The sequence below is a fragment of the Primulina tabacum genome, chromosome 3 (genome assembly GCF_025594145.1).
Source record: "Primulina tabacum isolate GXHZ01 chromosome 3, ASM2559414v2, whole genome shotgun sequence".
Taxonomy (NCBI): Eukaryota; Viridiplantae; Streptophyta; class Magnoliopsida; order Lamiales; family Gesneriaceae; genus Primulina; species Primulina tabacum.
Window position 1 is genome coordinate 2,100,724 of NC_134552.1, and position 16,177 is coordinate 2,116,900.

At 37.4% G+C, this 16,177-nt stretch overlaps 1 protein-coding gene and 1 long non-coding RNA gene across 5 annotated transcripts; one reads left to right on the plus strand and one right to left on the minus strand.

The window, feature by feature from the left end:
* Positions 1–568: 568 nt before the first annotated feature.
* Positions 569–7,231, minus strand: LOC142539248 (protein FAR1-RELATED SEQUENCE 3). Of its 4 annotated transcripts, none has more exons than XM_075644555.1 (6): positions 7,085–7,230; positions 4,025–6,356; positions 3,849–3,935; positions 3,358–3,507; positions 2,515–2,631; positions 569–986 (listed from the first exon to the last, which is right to left on the minus strand). In XM_075644555.1, exons 2-6 carry the CDS (start codon positions 6,260–6,262, stop codon positions 900–902), a joined length of 2,679 nt encoding a protein of 892 aa, XP_075500670.1. In that variant the 5' UTR covers positions 6,263–6,356; positions 7,085–7,230; the 3' UTR covers positions 569–899. The 4 variants fall into 4 exon arrangements, 3 of the variants coding, with proteins under 3 accessions (XP_075500670.1, XP_075500669.1, XP_075500671.1); XM_075644554.1 differs by having other exon boundaries at positions 6,975–7,230; XM_075644556.1 differs by having other exon boundaries at positions 569–948; positions 6,975–7,229.
* Positions 993–2,497, plus strand: LOC142539249 (uncharacterized). Its single transcript, XR_012818854.1, has 2 exons — positions 993–1,654; positions 2,411–2,497. It is a non-coding gene; the product is annotated as an uncharacterized LOC142539249 (long non-coding RNA).
* Positions 7,232–16,177: the final 8,946 nt, after the last annotated feature.

A 16,177-nucleotide genomic window follows, 5' to 3' on the forward strand; every position in this document is an offset into this window, starting at 1 on the left:
CGAATTGTGGGAACCATTTGATATGTGACATAAAAATTCAAACATAATAAAATCTACTCAAGCTTTTAAAATTCTAAAATATCAATAATCAAATTAAGACAAAAACTCGTGTAAGACGATCTCAGCAGATCATATTTTATGAGACAGATCTCTTATTTAAGTCATCTATGAAAAAATATTATTTTTAATACTAAAAATATTATTTTTTATTGTGAATATCGGCAAGATTGACCCATAAATAAAGATTCGTGAGACCGTCTCACAAGAAACTCACTCTCAAATTATTAAATCTTTATTCATTGTTTGAACTTTATTTTGTTGGCATCCGTTGCATTCTTATCGCACCCCCAAATTTGAAGTGACATTTTAGGCCAAAGACACATGCAAGGTTTCTTGTTTGCTTCTTTAAGCATCTAAATGTTCATGAACCTGGACACACACTCTATTTTCTTTGATTCCATTGAACCCAATTATTTTATTTTTCTCTAAACTACTACTTTCTCAGATCCAATTCACCAAAATTTATATTATGAGCTTTAAAAATTCGAAATCTTTCAGTAACATAGCATGAAAAACACGAAAAACTTGATTTCCGCGAACCCATCTTTAGAACAGGATGAGAAAACCACCAACTTCTCTTCTATTTTCTACAAAATTGGTAACAATAATATACAGGATCTCATCTGATAATCTTATAACGTGGAGCTTCTGTAAAATGGGAGATGAGATAATCGGCCTGTTGAGTCCTATTGACTAGCATTCACAAACTTAACAGACCTAATAGGAAAATATACCTTTGTTAAGGTTGAGAGGATGATTCCGAAATAATTTACTCGGTGTTGATTATAGTCGGATCCAACCTGCGTCTCAGCTTCGGTGTGAATGAAAACAAGAGGTGTCTATCTATTTTCGCTGCCTTTTTGCAGCATTATCTTGCTTGGGCTCAACCTGTCATTGCAAGAACACCCAGGGGCTACAAATCTTCTCTAAAAATTTAAAATAATGAATCAGAAAATTCGAGAGCATAAGCTTGCCATGATGCTGCAGAATAGAGAAAGTAACAAACAAATTCCTCTAGAATAAATCACATGAAACAATTCCGGTTTGTATAGACTTTTGGAGCTTGTGATAACGGCTTATGTCCCGATCCAAAAATAGGTACCCCAGAAAAAACAAGCTAGTAAGTAGTAACATTTTGAGAACCGTATTTGGTTAATTAAATTATTGAGCGATCCACGACCAAACATCACGCCAACAAATACCAAAACCAGTACGATAAATCAGGGCAGAAGATTAAACTGAAGTGAACGCAACACTGAACCACTTTTTATGAAACCATTCTCACGTTTGAACTCGCACAACCCATAGCAGCTTAAAGGGGAACGCTAAAATGGATCATCGAGGACAAATTTCTTTATTATCAAGTACAATCACATATGATATTATTTTGATGTTCCTTGGAACTTGGAAAAGAAAAAATAACAGAAAAAAAAAAACCCAAGAATGCAATACTGAAAGTTAAATGGATGAATGAACAAGCTAACCAGACAAAAACCAATAGCCTATACACCATAACTCCTCGCTTATTATTGATCATTTGGTTTCTTTAAGGAGCAAACAAAAGCATGTTGAAAACATTGTGGTTAAATTACAGGTGTGCAAGGTTGTAAATGGTGGGAGGCGGTGGCGGGGCGGTTGGTGACCGCCTACCGCCTCGGCCGCCTAGGCGGTTGAATTTTTTTATATAATTTTTATAGATAATCATGCAATATAATCACAAAATTAATCATTTTTTATGTAAAATGTGCAGTTAAATAATATTTAAGCACAAAGAAGCTTCATACAATATAATATCATCTAGATAATGTGCAATTACTAAAGATTCATCATCAAATTAATCTTCAACAATAAATCATTAATAAATTAATAATAGGAAAAAAATTTGATTTTTGAAATCACAAAATCTAAAATATTATAAAAAAAGTATGATAAATAATAAATATGCAATGACTAACTTAAATATTCTGACTGCTGGCGGCGGCGGGCGGCGGGCGGCAGACTGTGTGTGGTGGTTGAGACTTGAGAGTGAAAACCAAAAATAAAATAAAGAAAGTGAGGTGTGCTAGGTTTTGATATTTAAAATTAGTTAACTTTGACTAGGTTTTTAAAATTGGTTACTAAGTTTTTAAAATTATTGACTAGATTTTTAAAATTATTGACTACAACTTAAAAATCTTGATTGCTCGCCTCGCCCGCCGCGACACGCCTGCTCGCCGCCTCGACCCGTCTCGATCCGCATCCCCAACGTCGTATAGCTTGGACCGCCTAAAACACCCGTCTCATACATAGGCAGTGCGGTCGAGGGCCGGTGCCTAGGCGGCCGCCTCGACCTCCATTTAGAACACTGCAGGCGTGACTAAAAAATCATAACTTTTAAAGGAAATAAACACTTAAAGTTAACCATAAATTCAGCAAAAAGAAGGATATTATTGCCATCGGGAAAAGAATGCTTACTGTATTACACAGCTGCTCACGAATGTATGCCATTGATCTCAACATGGCACCTAATGTATCCCTGGATACCTGAAATTTCACCTCTGATTCACCTGAAATCATCGCCGCATCTTGAAGCTGCAGATAAAGAAGGCAATATCAACAAATATTCTGTCACAATAAACAAATCTGATTGTGGTATGACTCCAAATTTCCAGCCCCTACATGATATATGACTGTAACACATGCATTTGTCCATGTTTCAAAAATGTCCAAAGTAGGATATATCTACTCCCATGTCTCAGATATACAGATTTTCTATGAAAATTCAACTACAAACCAAAAGAAACGCCCAAATTTGGTGGTAAGATAAATGTTATGTCGCAATGTGGATGAGTAAAATGAGAAACACAATAAAGAGTTGAAAAGGTCAGCAAATTCTACTATAGTATAAATGCTAGGTTTTTGAGTTCGGGTCTGTTTATGGGGTCAAGGAAGCCTATGTGTAGAGAGTAAATTAACCATTAGCAAATGTTCTCATCCCTCTGGAGTCTGGGGTTATGCAAGGTACACCTAGCTGAAGCAGGCAATCGTCCATCCGAGAATACCATTACTCATATGCAACCAATGCAACAGAGAATTTTCTGTTAGCTAATCAAGTATAGAATTTAGATACAATCCCTTACATTTACTGACTAAACTCAACATGCATTTCAGTGGACGGAGGCACAAACACTACTCTAATCAGGGTTTATTTTCCCAATTTACAGGTTACTTTCAAGTTTCAACACAGGAACCTGAGCCATGCAATGCAAAAAAATATAACTTTTAAACGTTAAACACTCATAAAAGAAAAACACAAACCTTCAAATTAATGACAGCAACTTTATTGGCAGGGGTAGAGAGCTGTTCACTGATGTAAGCCATGGATCTTAACATGGGCTCTAGTGTGATCTTTGACAATGAAAATTTGACCGCTGATTCTCCTGTAGGACTTGTGCTATAATCTTGCAACTGCGAGTAGCAATCGAAAAGTAAAATAGAAGAGTTCATTCAATTTCAATATAAATTTTGAGAGCATTGGCCCTAGGATTAAACATACATTGTGGCAATGAAATCAGTGACAGTTAAGACGACGGCAGAATGACATCAACACAAAATTTATACATAATCCTGATAAATAAAAACTGTCAGAGATTTGTGATTTAGAAATTGGATAAATATAGTATCTTAAAATAAGAGCACTAGCAAAAGCAAATAGAAAATAGTAATCATGATTTGTGAAAACAAGAAACCAAACAATTTAGCTCATTAGTTAGTTTGGAGCACATGATCAATATTGGGAGGAATAGTACCTTCAGATTAATTACAGCTACCCTATCTTCTGGTGTTGAGCTTTTATTTTCCATCACCCAAGTCATCGACTTAAGGCAAGGAAGAACCTGAAGAGAAAAGGAATGTAAAAGACCTTCAGATTTGTTACAGCAAGTAGAAGTTATTTCCAATAAAATCACCTTAACATTTGAAGTACCATGTTATCATTGTGACTTTCCTCACGGTTAAGAGATATCGGGGTCATGTGTGAGACATTTTTCTGAATGATCGGCTGACCAGCAGCACCAGCATCGTTAAGATTAAAGTGGTGTATTATTTCGTCCTGTTGCGGCCACAGTAATGGTGTCATATCTCCACTTATTTTGGATGCCCTCCACTCATCATTGTTAACTCTGCTAACCTGTGAACTTGGACGGACAACTTTTGCGACGTTTTTTTTAACACAAGCAACCTTCTGCCCTCCTTCTCTGAGACTAGCAAGTGCTACGCTATATGTTTCTGATGCTATTGCCCCTGCCTCAGCATATCTGATTGCTTCCTTGCACAGATTATTGTACCTCTTTGTCAGTGACTCCTGACCCTGTAGTTCAACGTGTTCATCAAAAGAAGCACCATCTTTAGCATTTCTAGTCCACCGCTTTAAGATGAAATGAGATGGAAAGGTGAGTATATTTGTTACAGTAAACACTGTCAGAATATGCCTACAAAGGATGCCAGAATAGTCAAACATATGACAGCTGCAGGATGCTTTCTTTCCGGAAATATTTAATGATACAAAATAGGCTTTATAGTCATCCTCAAATTTTGTAACCCTGTAGGTGTCGTTTTCTCCATCACCATCAATCCTACTAGCAGTATATGCAAACGTCTCAACTAGTTCCTCCTGAAATTTTAAGAATATTCTCTTTGTGTACAAATTTGCTGCCTGTTTTTCCATTGGTGAAGGTGTCTTCAGCTCTGGTGCGCTGCATAGTGTATCAAAATCAGCTTCAAGTTCGCTCTCAAACGAATTCTCTAAAGCACTTTCATATTGCCTGAAGAACAATGGCAACGTAGTTTGTTGATTTACATAGCCATCAAAAAAAGAGCTCTGAAATTGCTGACGAGGAAAGATGGCAGCAAAGAAAAAGTCTCGGCAATAAGCAGGCACCCATTGCCTGCGAGAACTATATATTGACTGAAGCCAATCATTTCTCTTCAAGTCATATTTGTCAAGGATAGAAGCCCAAGTTGATTCAAATTCCTCAATGGTCTCAGTCAAGTTTAGGCAATCATAGAAATCCACTTGAAAATTAGGATGAGCAACACACACATGAGCCATTTTATCTTGGCCTTCTCTTAACACATGCCACCTGTTAACACAATGTCGTGCTTCTGGAAATACCCGAGCAACTGCTGCCTGTATGATTCTGCCCTTAGCTGTGGTCACAGAGACAGGTGCACGTTCATTCATCGCAGCAAGAAAAGTCTTAAATAACCAGACATATGCAGCTTCCGATTCATTAAACAGTAGGGCACAACCGAACAAAATTGTCTGACCATGATGGTTAACCCCTGTAAAAGGGGCAATGGGTACTTTGTACTGATTTATTATGCAAATCGTATCGACAACAACAGCATCACCAAAATGACTGTAAGCTGTTCTTGACCTAGCATCTGCCCAAAATACATTAGCAACACGATTCTCTTCATCAAGTTGGATTGCATAGTAAAATCCTGGGTTCTCAGCCTGCATCTTCTTAAAATAATCTAGGAGATTCTGAGAATCCTTGCCTAATGATCTTCTTTGACTAGGATGCCTGGCAGCGCAAACAGATAAGCCAAAGTTTTTGTTTGTATGATTTAATTCTGGAGGCATATTCTTACCTCCACGGTTCATTTCAGGGGGAACATGGTTTCCATCAACAGATACATGCGTCATGCCACTGGGAATTACATCCCCGCTTTGGTCAGTTTCCACCACATCTTTTGCCGTGGCGTTAAAATGTTTATGTGGCCTAAAGGAATGCACCTTATCACCTGTAACTGAGTGACTATGCCCCTTGACAAATTTTGTTACAACCCATTTGTCTTGGCCCCTTTCCTCTATTCTGAGCATAGCCTCGCATTTCTCACTAGCCCTTTTTCTGAACTGAATCAACTGATCTCTGGAACATAAAAACTCTAGCGAGGTAGATCTACCATCACCCTTAGATCGATTGGCGTGGATGACATGTGTTCTAAAACCTAAATGTCTTGCATACTCTTCATAAAAAATCCTGGCCTCATTTTCTGAATAAAATTCCATGCCCACATGTGGCTCAGGAGCCACCCCAACCTCATCCTGAACCAGAGAATGTCCATAAGCATTATTTTCTCCACCTTCATTAGAACCATCATCTCCATCATCCATGATGGCCCTGTGTTGACCCACATTGATCAAGTCTATGTCCATACCACAATCACTATTGCATGATCACAACATTCATCACAAATGAAAAAGGACCCTGCAAGCATGTCTATACAGACAGGATCGTGCACTCCTCAATCTGCATAAGAATCAATCATCATATTCACCATAGGAATTTCGAAGGCAGAAACGAAAACAATTACGACCTCCACAGTTTCATATACCAAACCGACTCTACGAGACATGTCATTCTAAAACCCTCTTCATATCCGGTAGCATAATGAAATATTCTTTTTTTTTTTTTTTGGTTTAACACAAACAAGCAACTTATGTGACTCTCTCCTATTGGTTAGTAGAGATTCCTTCTTGATGGGAACCATTACAGACCCCATAATTGAGAAGCCTAATGCACTAGTGCGCTAACTGGTTGTCCGCAGCGGTGTAGTGAAAAGTTGCCGCCATAAGTTTTGAACACATCAACTTCAAAACCCACAGTTGAATTCCCTAGAAAGTACATAATTCTCCGCCTATCATATGAATCTAACTAGAAAAACAATCAAATTACCCATGATTCACAGTGTTGATATATTTAATAAGAACCCACCCTCCACGCACTTCCGGACTAATTTCTACAAACTAGGAAACTGATTAACACCGATATAAGCAAAGGAAAAAAAAATTCAGAACACGTACATGCCCATTCAAACATCACTGCATAAAATCCATTAAAAACATTAGTGAGGAAAAAGAGACAGACCTCGATCCGAGCTTAATCAGAGAGGTAAAAGATTGGATAGAATCCAATCATACATGGGATGAATTTTTGAATTCTAGGGTTTTAGCATTACTACGACGGAGTTGCTGAACCTTTTTCACCGGCGACGAGGCTGATACATCCATGGATGCCACGAGAGCCTATCTGCCGTCAATTTGTAGTCAACGGTTGAGATTGGTTTGGTTCTTTTCGAAGTTATATATGCCAATGCAGTCATCATCGTTTATTGTTCATGAGATTCATTCGAGGCATCAAATCAAATAATTACTATGACGTCGTCTTTACGTCAGAAAAATAACAACAAATACAATATATATACCAGAAAAAAAGGATGTGTGTTACAAACAGATAACTGACTATTGAAAATATGTGTATGAAAGTCAAATAATGTTTTAAGATGTTCGAATATCAACATGTCAATGATAATTTATCAAGTTAACCAAATTAAATCAAACCACGAAAAAATTATGACCATAAGTTATACGCGAATCATAGACGTTCTCTTATTAAGATGACACACTTTATCATTCGATAATTGTTTGATTTTGACAAGCTTGATAACTTCTTGTGCAGTTTGTTATAATATCCATCTTCACTTTTTCGGTGTAATAACCAAGTCTCCATTTGGAAAGCGTTTTAAAAGCACGATGCAAGATAAGTCTGATATAAGCATGATGAACAAATTGACATTTTTTCTAGGATTACAAGTAAAGCAACTAGATTCAGTGATTTTTTCAAACAAGCCAAATACGCGAAAGAGTTGTTGGAAAAATTAAGAATAGAGACTTGATTTACTGCAGCTACCTTCTGTGAGCTCATCATTCAACATAGACAAAAAATGAAAAGAGAATCTATGTTAAGATAATCATGTATCGAGATCTTACAGGTTCTTTGTTATACCTAACTTTAGTCGAACTGATATTATGTTTGTCGTAACATTTGTGCTCGTGTTCAATATGATCCTAAACAATCATATTTTTATTTGCTAAAAGAATACTTGCATATATAAAAGGAACTCATAGGTATATACTATTCCAAAGACTTATCTTTTAATTTAGTTGGATACTCAGATTCAGAATACGCATGATTTAATCTTGACAGGAAAAGTACGAGTGAAGCTTGTCAATTCCTAGGAGATCAGACGATTTCAGGGTTTAGCAATAAACAGAAATGAATTGCAACCTCTATTGGTGAAGCTGAATACCTAGTTGATAGGAGTTGTTGTGCTCAGTTATTGTGGATCAACTTAAGGAGTATGAAGTTGATGCAAAAGAGTCACCAATATTTTGTGATAAAACAAGTGTAGTTGCAGTCATGTACAATACAGTTTTGTACTCTCAGAAAAAATCATATATATATCAGACATCATTTAATCAGAGATAATATGTCGAATAAGCATGATTGGAGTTTATTTCAATAGAGCAACAGACAATTGTTATATTCACAAAACCACACGCTTACTTTGGAAGCATATTAAGACTTGTTGATTTGTCTTAGTAATGCATATATTTAGGGGGAATAGTTGCTTATGAAGCCTTATTGATAAGATAATTGTCAGTCATACTTGGAGTCTCCCTGATTATTCAGTACTCTACCTAACCGATCTTATCACATATTAATAGATTTAATAATTCATTTATTTTCCTTAATTAACCGTTAAGGACAACCAATGTTCAAAATCATTTTTTTTAAAATTGTTTTAATATCTCAAATTTCGTAACATTTTAATTTAATTCTATTTAAATATCTGATTGGTTGAATAATGTATGGATTTTTTTTTAAATTTTCAAAATATTTAGCAGACAACTTGACATGTATCTTGTGTCGGCATGAGCATTAAATGCATGTCGGGAGATTTGTCAAAGTTGGGCGGCTGATTGGCAATTCATTTGTCAAAGTTGGACGGCTAATTTAAACTGAAAATACCGTGTTTTTAGCGTATTCACACGGACAAGAAGCTCTATAAATAGCGCTTGTTATATAACATTCTGAAATTATCCATTCTTCGAGTTTTCTCTCATCCTATTAGTTATATAATATTTGTGAGGTGTTTGTTCTCTTGTATTAAGAGAGTGTTTGTTCTTTTTGGAAACACAGTGAGTAAGTTGTATACCACAAAATATTATAATGAAATTCTTTTCATCTTACCCGTGATTTTTACCTTAATAATTTTTAGGGGTTTTCCACATAAATCTTGGTATCCAGTTTATTCTTTATTTTAGGGTTTTATTATCTCAAATTATCGGAAGTGGGAGCAACAAGTGGTATCAGAGCCTTGGTTTAAAATTTCTTAAAATTCTGAGTATGCTCAGTGGTTGCAGCCTAGACTGATCTTCCACATCAGAAAAGATTTTTTGAGATTTTTTTATTCAGGCGTGATTATTTTGTTCAGTCTACTAAATTGTTGAAGACATAATGGCGGGCAGGTACGAGATAACAAAGTTCAAAGGAAGCAATTTTATGCTGTGGAAAATAAAGATACAAACAGTTTTAAGAAAGAAGAATTGTTTGACAGCTATTGGAGATAGACCGGTGGAAATTACGGACGATGAAAGTGGAATGAGATGAATGATAATGTTGTTGTCAATTTACACTTGGCTATAGCCGACGAAGTATTTCAAGTATCTTTGAGATAAAAACAGCAAAAGTTATCTAGGATACTCTGACGAAGATGTACAAGGTCAAGTCGCTACACAACATGATTTTCCTAAAGAGAATGCTTTATACTCTTCGGATGACGGAACCATCATCGATGACCGACCATATCAACACACTAAATACTCTATTTGCCCAACTCACTTCCATGGGGCATAAAATAAGGGAAAAATGAACGTGTGAAGCTTCTACTTCAAAGTCTACCAGATTCATATGATCAAATTATCATCAACATTACCAACAATATTCTTATGGGCTTTCTAAAATTCGACGTTATCTTAACTGCGGTTCTCGGAGAAGAAAGCCGGTGCAAGAATAAGGAAGATAAGTTGGTAATCTCGAAGCAGACAGAGGCTTTGCCGATGATAAGAGGAAGATTTATGGACCGTGACTCCAGTGGGAGCCAAAAACGGGGTAGATCAAAGTCGAGAAGTAAGAAGAAAAATATTTATTGCTTTAAATGTGGCGGTAAAGGGCACTTCAAAAAAGAGTGTACGAGTATCAATAAGAATTCTCAAGTAAATGTGACTAGTACTTCAGGCAGTGGTGAAATATTATTCAGCAGAGCGACAACAGTTGCAGAAGGCATACACAAATTTTGTGACACATGGATTATGGATTCAGGAGCGACGTGGCACATGACGTCTCAGTGAGAATGGTTTGTTCATTATGAAGCAGTCTCAGGAGGATCTGTATTCATGGGAAATGATCATGCCTTGGAAATCGTTGGGATCGGTACTATCGAAATTAAAATGTTTGATGACACCATTCGCACCATACAAGAGGTACGACTGTGTGAAAGGACTGACGAAAAAACTTTTGTCCTTGGGGCAATTGGATGACATCGAGTGTAAAACCCGTATCGAGAATGAGATCATGAAAATTGTGATGGGTGCGCTTGTAGTTATGAAGGCAGGAAAAAGTTGTTGCAAATCTGTATGTACTTTTGGGAGAAACACACAAAGAGACAAAACTAGTTGTTGCATCAATTGGTTCAGGAGAAGAATTAACAATGTTATGGCATAGAAAGCTCGAGTATATGTCAGAACGGGGGTTGAAAATTCTTTCAAAACGGAAGCTGCTGCCAGGACTTACAAAAGTGTCACAACCCTTTTGTGAGAACTGTGTTGTCAGTAAACAATACAAATTAAAGTTTGGCACTTCTACTGTCAGGAGCAAAAGCATATTGGAGCTGATTCATTCGGATGTTTGGCAAGCACCGGTTGTATCCCTAGGAGGAGCGAGATACTTTGTCTCGTTCATTGATGATTTCTCTAGGAGATGTTGGGTGTATCCGATCAAGAAGAAATCAGATGTTTTTCAGATTTTCAAAGAATTCAAAGTGCAGGTTGAACTTGATTCAGAAAAGAAAATCAAGTGTCTGAGGACTGACAATGGAGTAGAATATACCAATGACGAATTTGATGCATATTGTCAACATGAAGGTATCAAAAGACAATTCACAACGGCTTACACACCTCAACAGAATGGAGTGGCGGAGTGGATGAACATAACCTTGTTGGACATAACAAGAGCTATGTTGAGGGTTGCAGGTCTAGAAAAGTCATTTTGGGCAGAAGCAGACAAAACCGCTTATTATATTATTAATCGTTTTCCTTCAGTGGCGATCGATCTGAAGACTCCGATGTAGATGTGGACTGGAAAGCCGACAGATTATTCTCATTTGCATATATTTGGAAGTCCAGTGTACGTTTTGTACAACGAGCAAGAAAGATCGAAAGTTGGATTCAAAATCCAGAAAATGTATCTTCTTGGGTTATGCTGATGGAGTAAATGGGTTTTGCTTGTGGGATCCTACTGTTCACAAGCTTGTCATTTGCAGAGATGTTATCTTCGAGGAAGATACAGTAAAGGGAGACAAATGCATACTGAATTCAGAAACTACTATATTTCAGGTGGAAAATAAGACGGACGAAGGTAAAATTTCTTGTGAAGCAGTACCAGAGCACGAAGAACAAGAACATGTTGAGTCTGAGGTTTCTAATGTGAGGCCGTCAACTCGAGACAGAAGACCACCAGTTTGGCTTTCAGATTATGTCACTGAAAGAAATATTGCATATTGTCTATTATCAAAGGATGGTGAGCCATCGAGTTTCCACGAGGCTACTCAAAGCTCGGATGTATCCTTGTGGATGATAGCAATGCAAGAAGAATTGGAGGCATTAGACATTAATAAAACTTGGGATCTTGTTACACTACCACGAGGAAGGAAAGCCATCGGTAAAATATGGGTCTATAAGATCAAGCGTGATGGCAATAACCAAGTGGAGCGGTATCGTGCTAGGTTGGTGGTAAAAAGGTATGCTCAGAAAGAAGGCAGCGACTTCAATGAGATATTTTCTCATGTGGTTCGACTTACAACAGTCAGAGTAGTGTTGGCATTATGTGCGGTGTTTGACCTACATCTAGAATAGCTAGATGTAAAAATGGCAATTCTTCATGGAGATCTAGAAGAAGAAATCTATATGCTCCAGCCAAAAGATTTTGCGGAAAAAGGCAAAGAGAAATTGGTTTGCAGGTTGAACAAATCTCTGTACGGTCTCAAACAAGCACCGAGGTGTTGGTACAAGAGATTTGATTCCTATAACATGAGCCTTGAATACAACAGATTGAGTGCAGACCCTTGTACAGATTTCAAGACGTCTGGTGATTATTATATCATTTAGCTGTTGTATGTGGACGACATGTTGGTAGCAGGCCCCAACAAAGATCAGGTCCAAGGATTGAAGACACAGTTGGCTAGTGAATTTGATATGAAGGACTTGGAACCAGCAAACAAGATTCTAGGGTTACAAGTTCACCGAGACAGAAGTAACAGAAAGATTTGGCTTTCGCAGAAAAAATTATTTGAAGTAAGTCTTGCAACGCTTCAACATGCAAGATAACAAGCCAATATCGACCCATATTCCTGTTAACTTTAAATTATCCTCCGAAATGTGTCCTAGCCGTGAAGCAGAGAGGATGAAGATGTCTCGAGTACCATATGCATCAGCAGTGGGAAGTTTGATGTTCGCCATGATCTGTACAAGACCGAACATTGCTCAAGAAGTGAGAGCAGTTAGTCGGTATATGGCGAATCCTGGACGAGAGCATTGGAGCACTGTCAAGAGGATCCTTAGATACATTAAGGGTACCTCAAATGCTTGCATTGTGTTATGAAGGATCGGATTTTACACTCAAGGGTTATGTCGATTCAGATTATACAGGTGATCCTGGTAAGAGGAAATCTACCACTGGTTATGTGTTTACACTTGCAGGGGGAGCTGTAAGCCGGGTTTCAAAACTGCAGACAGTTGTAGCATTATCTACAATGGAGGCAGAATACATGGTAGCTACTCAAACTTGCAAGGAGGCAATATGGATTAAAATGTTATTGGAGGATATCATACACAAACAAGATAATGTTCCTTTGTTTTGATTAAAAGTTATTGGAGGAAATCAGACACAAACAAGAGAATGTTCCTTTGTTTTGTGACAGTCAGAGTGCCTTGTACATCGCAAGGAATCCAGTCTTTCATTCCAGGACGAAACACATTGGAGTACAATTTCACTTTGTGCGGGAAGTAATAGAAGAATGAAGTGGATATGCAGAAGATCCATAAAAAAATAACATAGTCGATTTTCTGACAAAGGCAGTGAACACTGATAAGTTTGAGTGGTGTAGATCCTCAAGTGGCCTAGCGGAAACATAAGTAGTAGAGAATGTCAAGATTGAAAGGATGTGTGGAGATATGTTTGATTCTCAATCAAATCTCCAAGTGGGAGAAATGTTGGCAGGAGCATTAAATGCATGTCGGGAGATTTGTCAAAGTTGGGCGGCTGATTGGAAATTCATTTGTCAAAGTTGGGCGGCTAATTTAAACGTAAATAATGTGTTTTTAACGCGTATTCACACGGACAAGAGACTCTATAAATAGAGCTCCCCCTTCATTCTGAAATTATCCCTTCTTCGAGTTTTCTCTCATCTTATTAGTTCTATAATATTTGTGAGGTGTTTGTTATCCTGTATTAAGAGAGTTTTTGTTCTCTTTGGAAATAAGTGAGTGAGTTGTACACCAAAAACTATTATAGTGAAATTATTTTCATCTTGCCAATGATTTTTACCCTAATAATTTTTAGGGGTTTTCCACGTAAATCTCGGTGTTCAGTTTATTCTTTATTTTCAGTGTTTTATTATCTCAAGTTATCACAAGTGAGACCAACATCTTGTATGTTTGCCTACTCTAAGATTGCACATAAATTTCATTTCATCCCTCGATATTTATATATCAGAAATGAAGTCTTCTACGCCAGGGGTACTTCTCCCACCGATGAAAAGGTATTAATGCCATTGGATGAGCGTAATATTTTGATCGATGAAGATTTTTTCCAATATATTCCAGTTTCCTATCAAAGGGCTAACCGAATTCGCTAATGTTCCTCGGTCTGTATTGGAGGAAATGAAGATCAAATATAATGCTACTAATGATGTCATCAAGATGTCAGACTAGAAGAAAGAAACGAAGATGGAATATCAGCTCCTCGTAGATGTTTTGGCCAATCCAATCTTGGTGAAGGCAAGTTCCTTCGATGCATTTACTACAGAGAAGTTTCTGGTTATGGCTATCGTTGCTACTAGACTGAAAGTGAACTGATATCAGTTTTCTTTCAAAGTCTTAAGTCAATTAAACATCTGCCAAGCAATCCTATGGATTTGCTATTCCTTAAGTCGTCTATTTGAAGATAGTGGTGTCCCTATGAGTGAACTAGTTACTCTCCATAAGTTCAAGACCCTTCATGCACGAAAAGACCTAAAGGACGTGCTCTTAACATATCTCATCCAGCCCTGCTAACTATTAAAAAAGAGATTGGTGAAAAGATGATTTTTGCTAAGAAGCTCACTGAGAAGAAATGCAACAAGGCTCCAGTTCCAAAGCCTAAAAAAAAATTGTGCTTCAGTCAAGTGATTTTGAAGTGAGTCTTCCTCAAATGACGAAGAAACCAAGGACTCTAAAGATTGAGCCAACCTCAAGTTCACTAGCTTCGAAGGTTATTAAAGTAGTCCCAGTTTCTCAAGTTCCAAGTACTTCGAAGGTTAATGAAAGTGGTCCTAAAGTTGCTGGGACTAAGACCACTTATCAGAAGACAGCTGCTGAAAAGTATGTTTTCTCAAATACCAGAGAAGTTACTATCCTAAGTGCATCAAGAATCATCAGTGTACCAGTTCCATCCCCATCTCCTCTATCAACGGGTATTGTGATTAAGGATTCAATTGAGGCCACCAGATCCGACCTTGAATCTAAGTTAACTACTCAAACAGTATCATGGAAAGAAAAGAAGTTAGTGTTTTATGAACAAAATGAACCTATTTCAATTGTGCATATTCAAATTGACCTGCTGATGGAAGAAGTCAATGAATACTCTGAGGAAGAAATCAAGTTATTTGATGAGTTAGTAGATCTCATAACAGTTACAATCTCAAGAAGCTGAAAAAAAAGATGCCATTGACAAAGCGATAGTTTTGGAAAAGAGTATTCTCAAGCATACCAAGACTCAAATGATCCCAGAAACATTTCAAATGAGACATTCTTTGTTTGATCTGATGGGGATTAAGAAGCTTGTTAGTGTTTGTATAGAACAAAGGCAAACTTATGGTGCTCAATGCCCAACTGCTTTTGATGATATTGCAGTAATCAACCAGTTGTACATTGATCTAGTATCCTTGCAGATGAAGGTGGATTATTGGGAAGATGAGCATGAGTTGGTCTTACAATACACAACTGACTCAAGAACAATGAGAGAGATGAAACTTTAAATCAGCAAGACCATCTGATTTCAACTGATGCATAAGAAAAACAGTCAGGATCCCAAGACCAACCGGAACCGCAACCATTATCATCAGTACCCGTTCAGCAACCCTCCACTTCTGCTTCAGAACCACATTCTGAAGCATCCATTGAACCAATTTTTGACGTGACTTAGGCAATTATTGTTAGTAATCCAGAGCCAGTACCACAACAGGCTGACTAACAACCTCCTACAAGATACATCACATTAGCAAATGTTGATGAAGTTGTGCAGTCCATTGCACAAAAACATTTTGAGGAGACTCATCAACAATCCTCTCTCTCTCTCTCTTTCTCCCGTGGTTAAACAAATAGAGATTGTTGAGACTCTTTCATGAGATATAGGACATGTCGCGATCATGACAGAGGCAGAAGTAATTGTGTCTGAAGTCGTTATGACATAACAAGTTTTTTCTGAATAATGCTGCAAATAAAAGTAGTGCCGGAAGTGATTTCTATCGAGCCATTCTATCTGGCCGATCAAAATTTTGTTGATTGATCAGGCTTGTCCATCTTCATACAGTCAGACTCCAGATCTTTCACTTGTCATTACTCCTCCACCGACTGGATCCAAAGAAATTCCCAGGCTTATGCAATATCTAGAGATGGAAATCCTAGTTGATCTTCTTGATGGCATCAATGCCGGACTGACATCGATTACTTCTAGTCTAACAAATTTCTAGT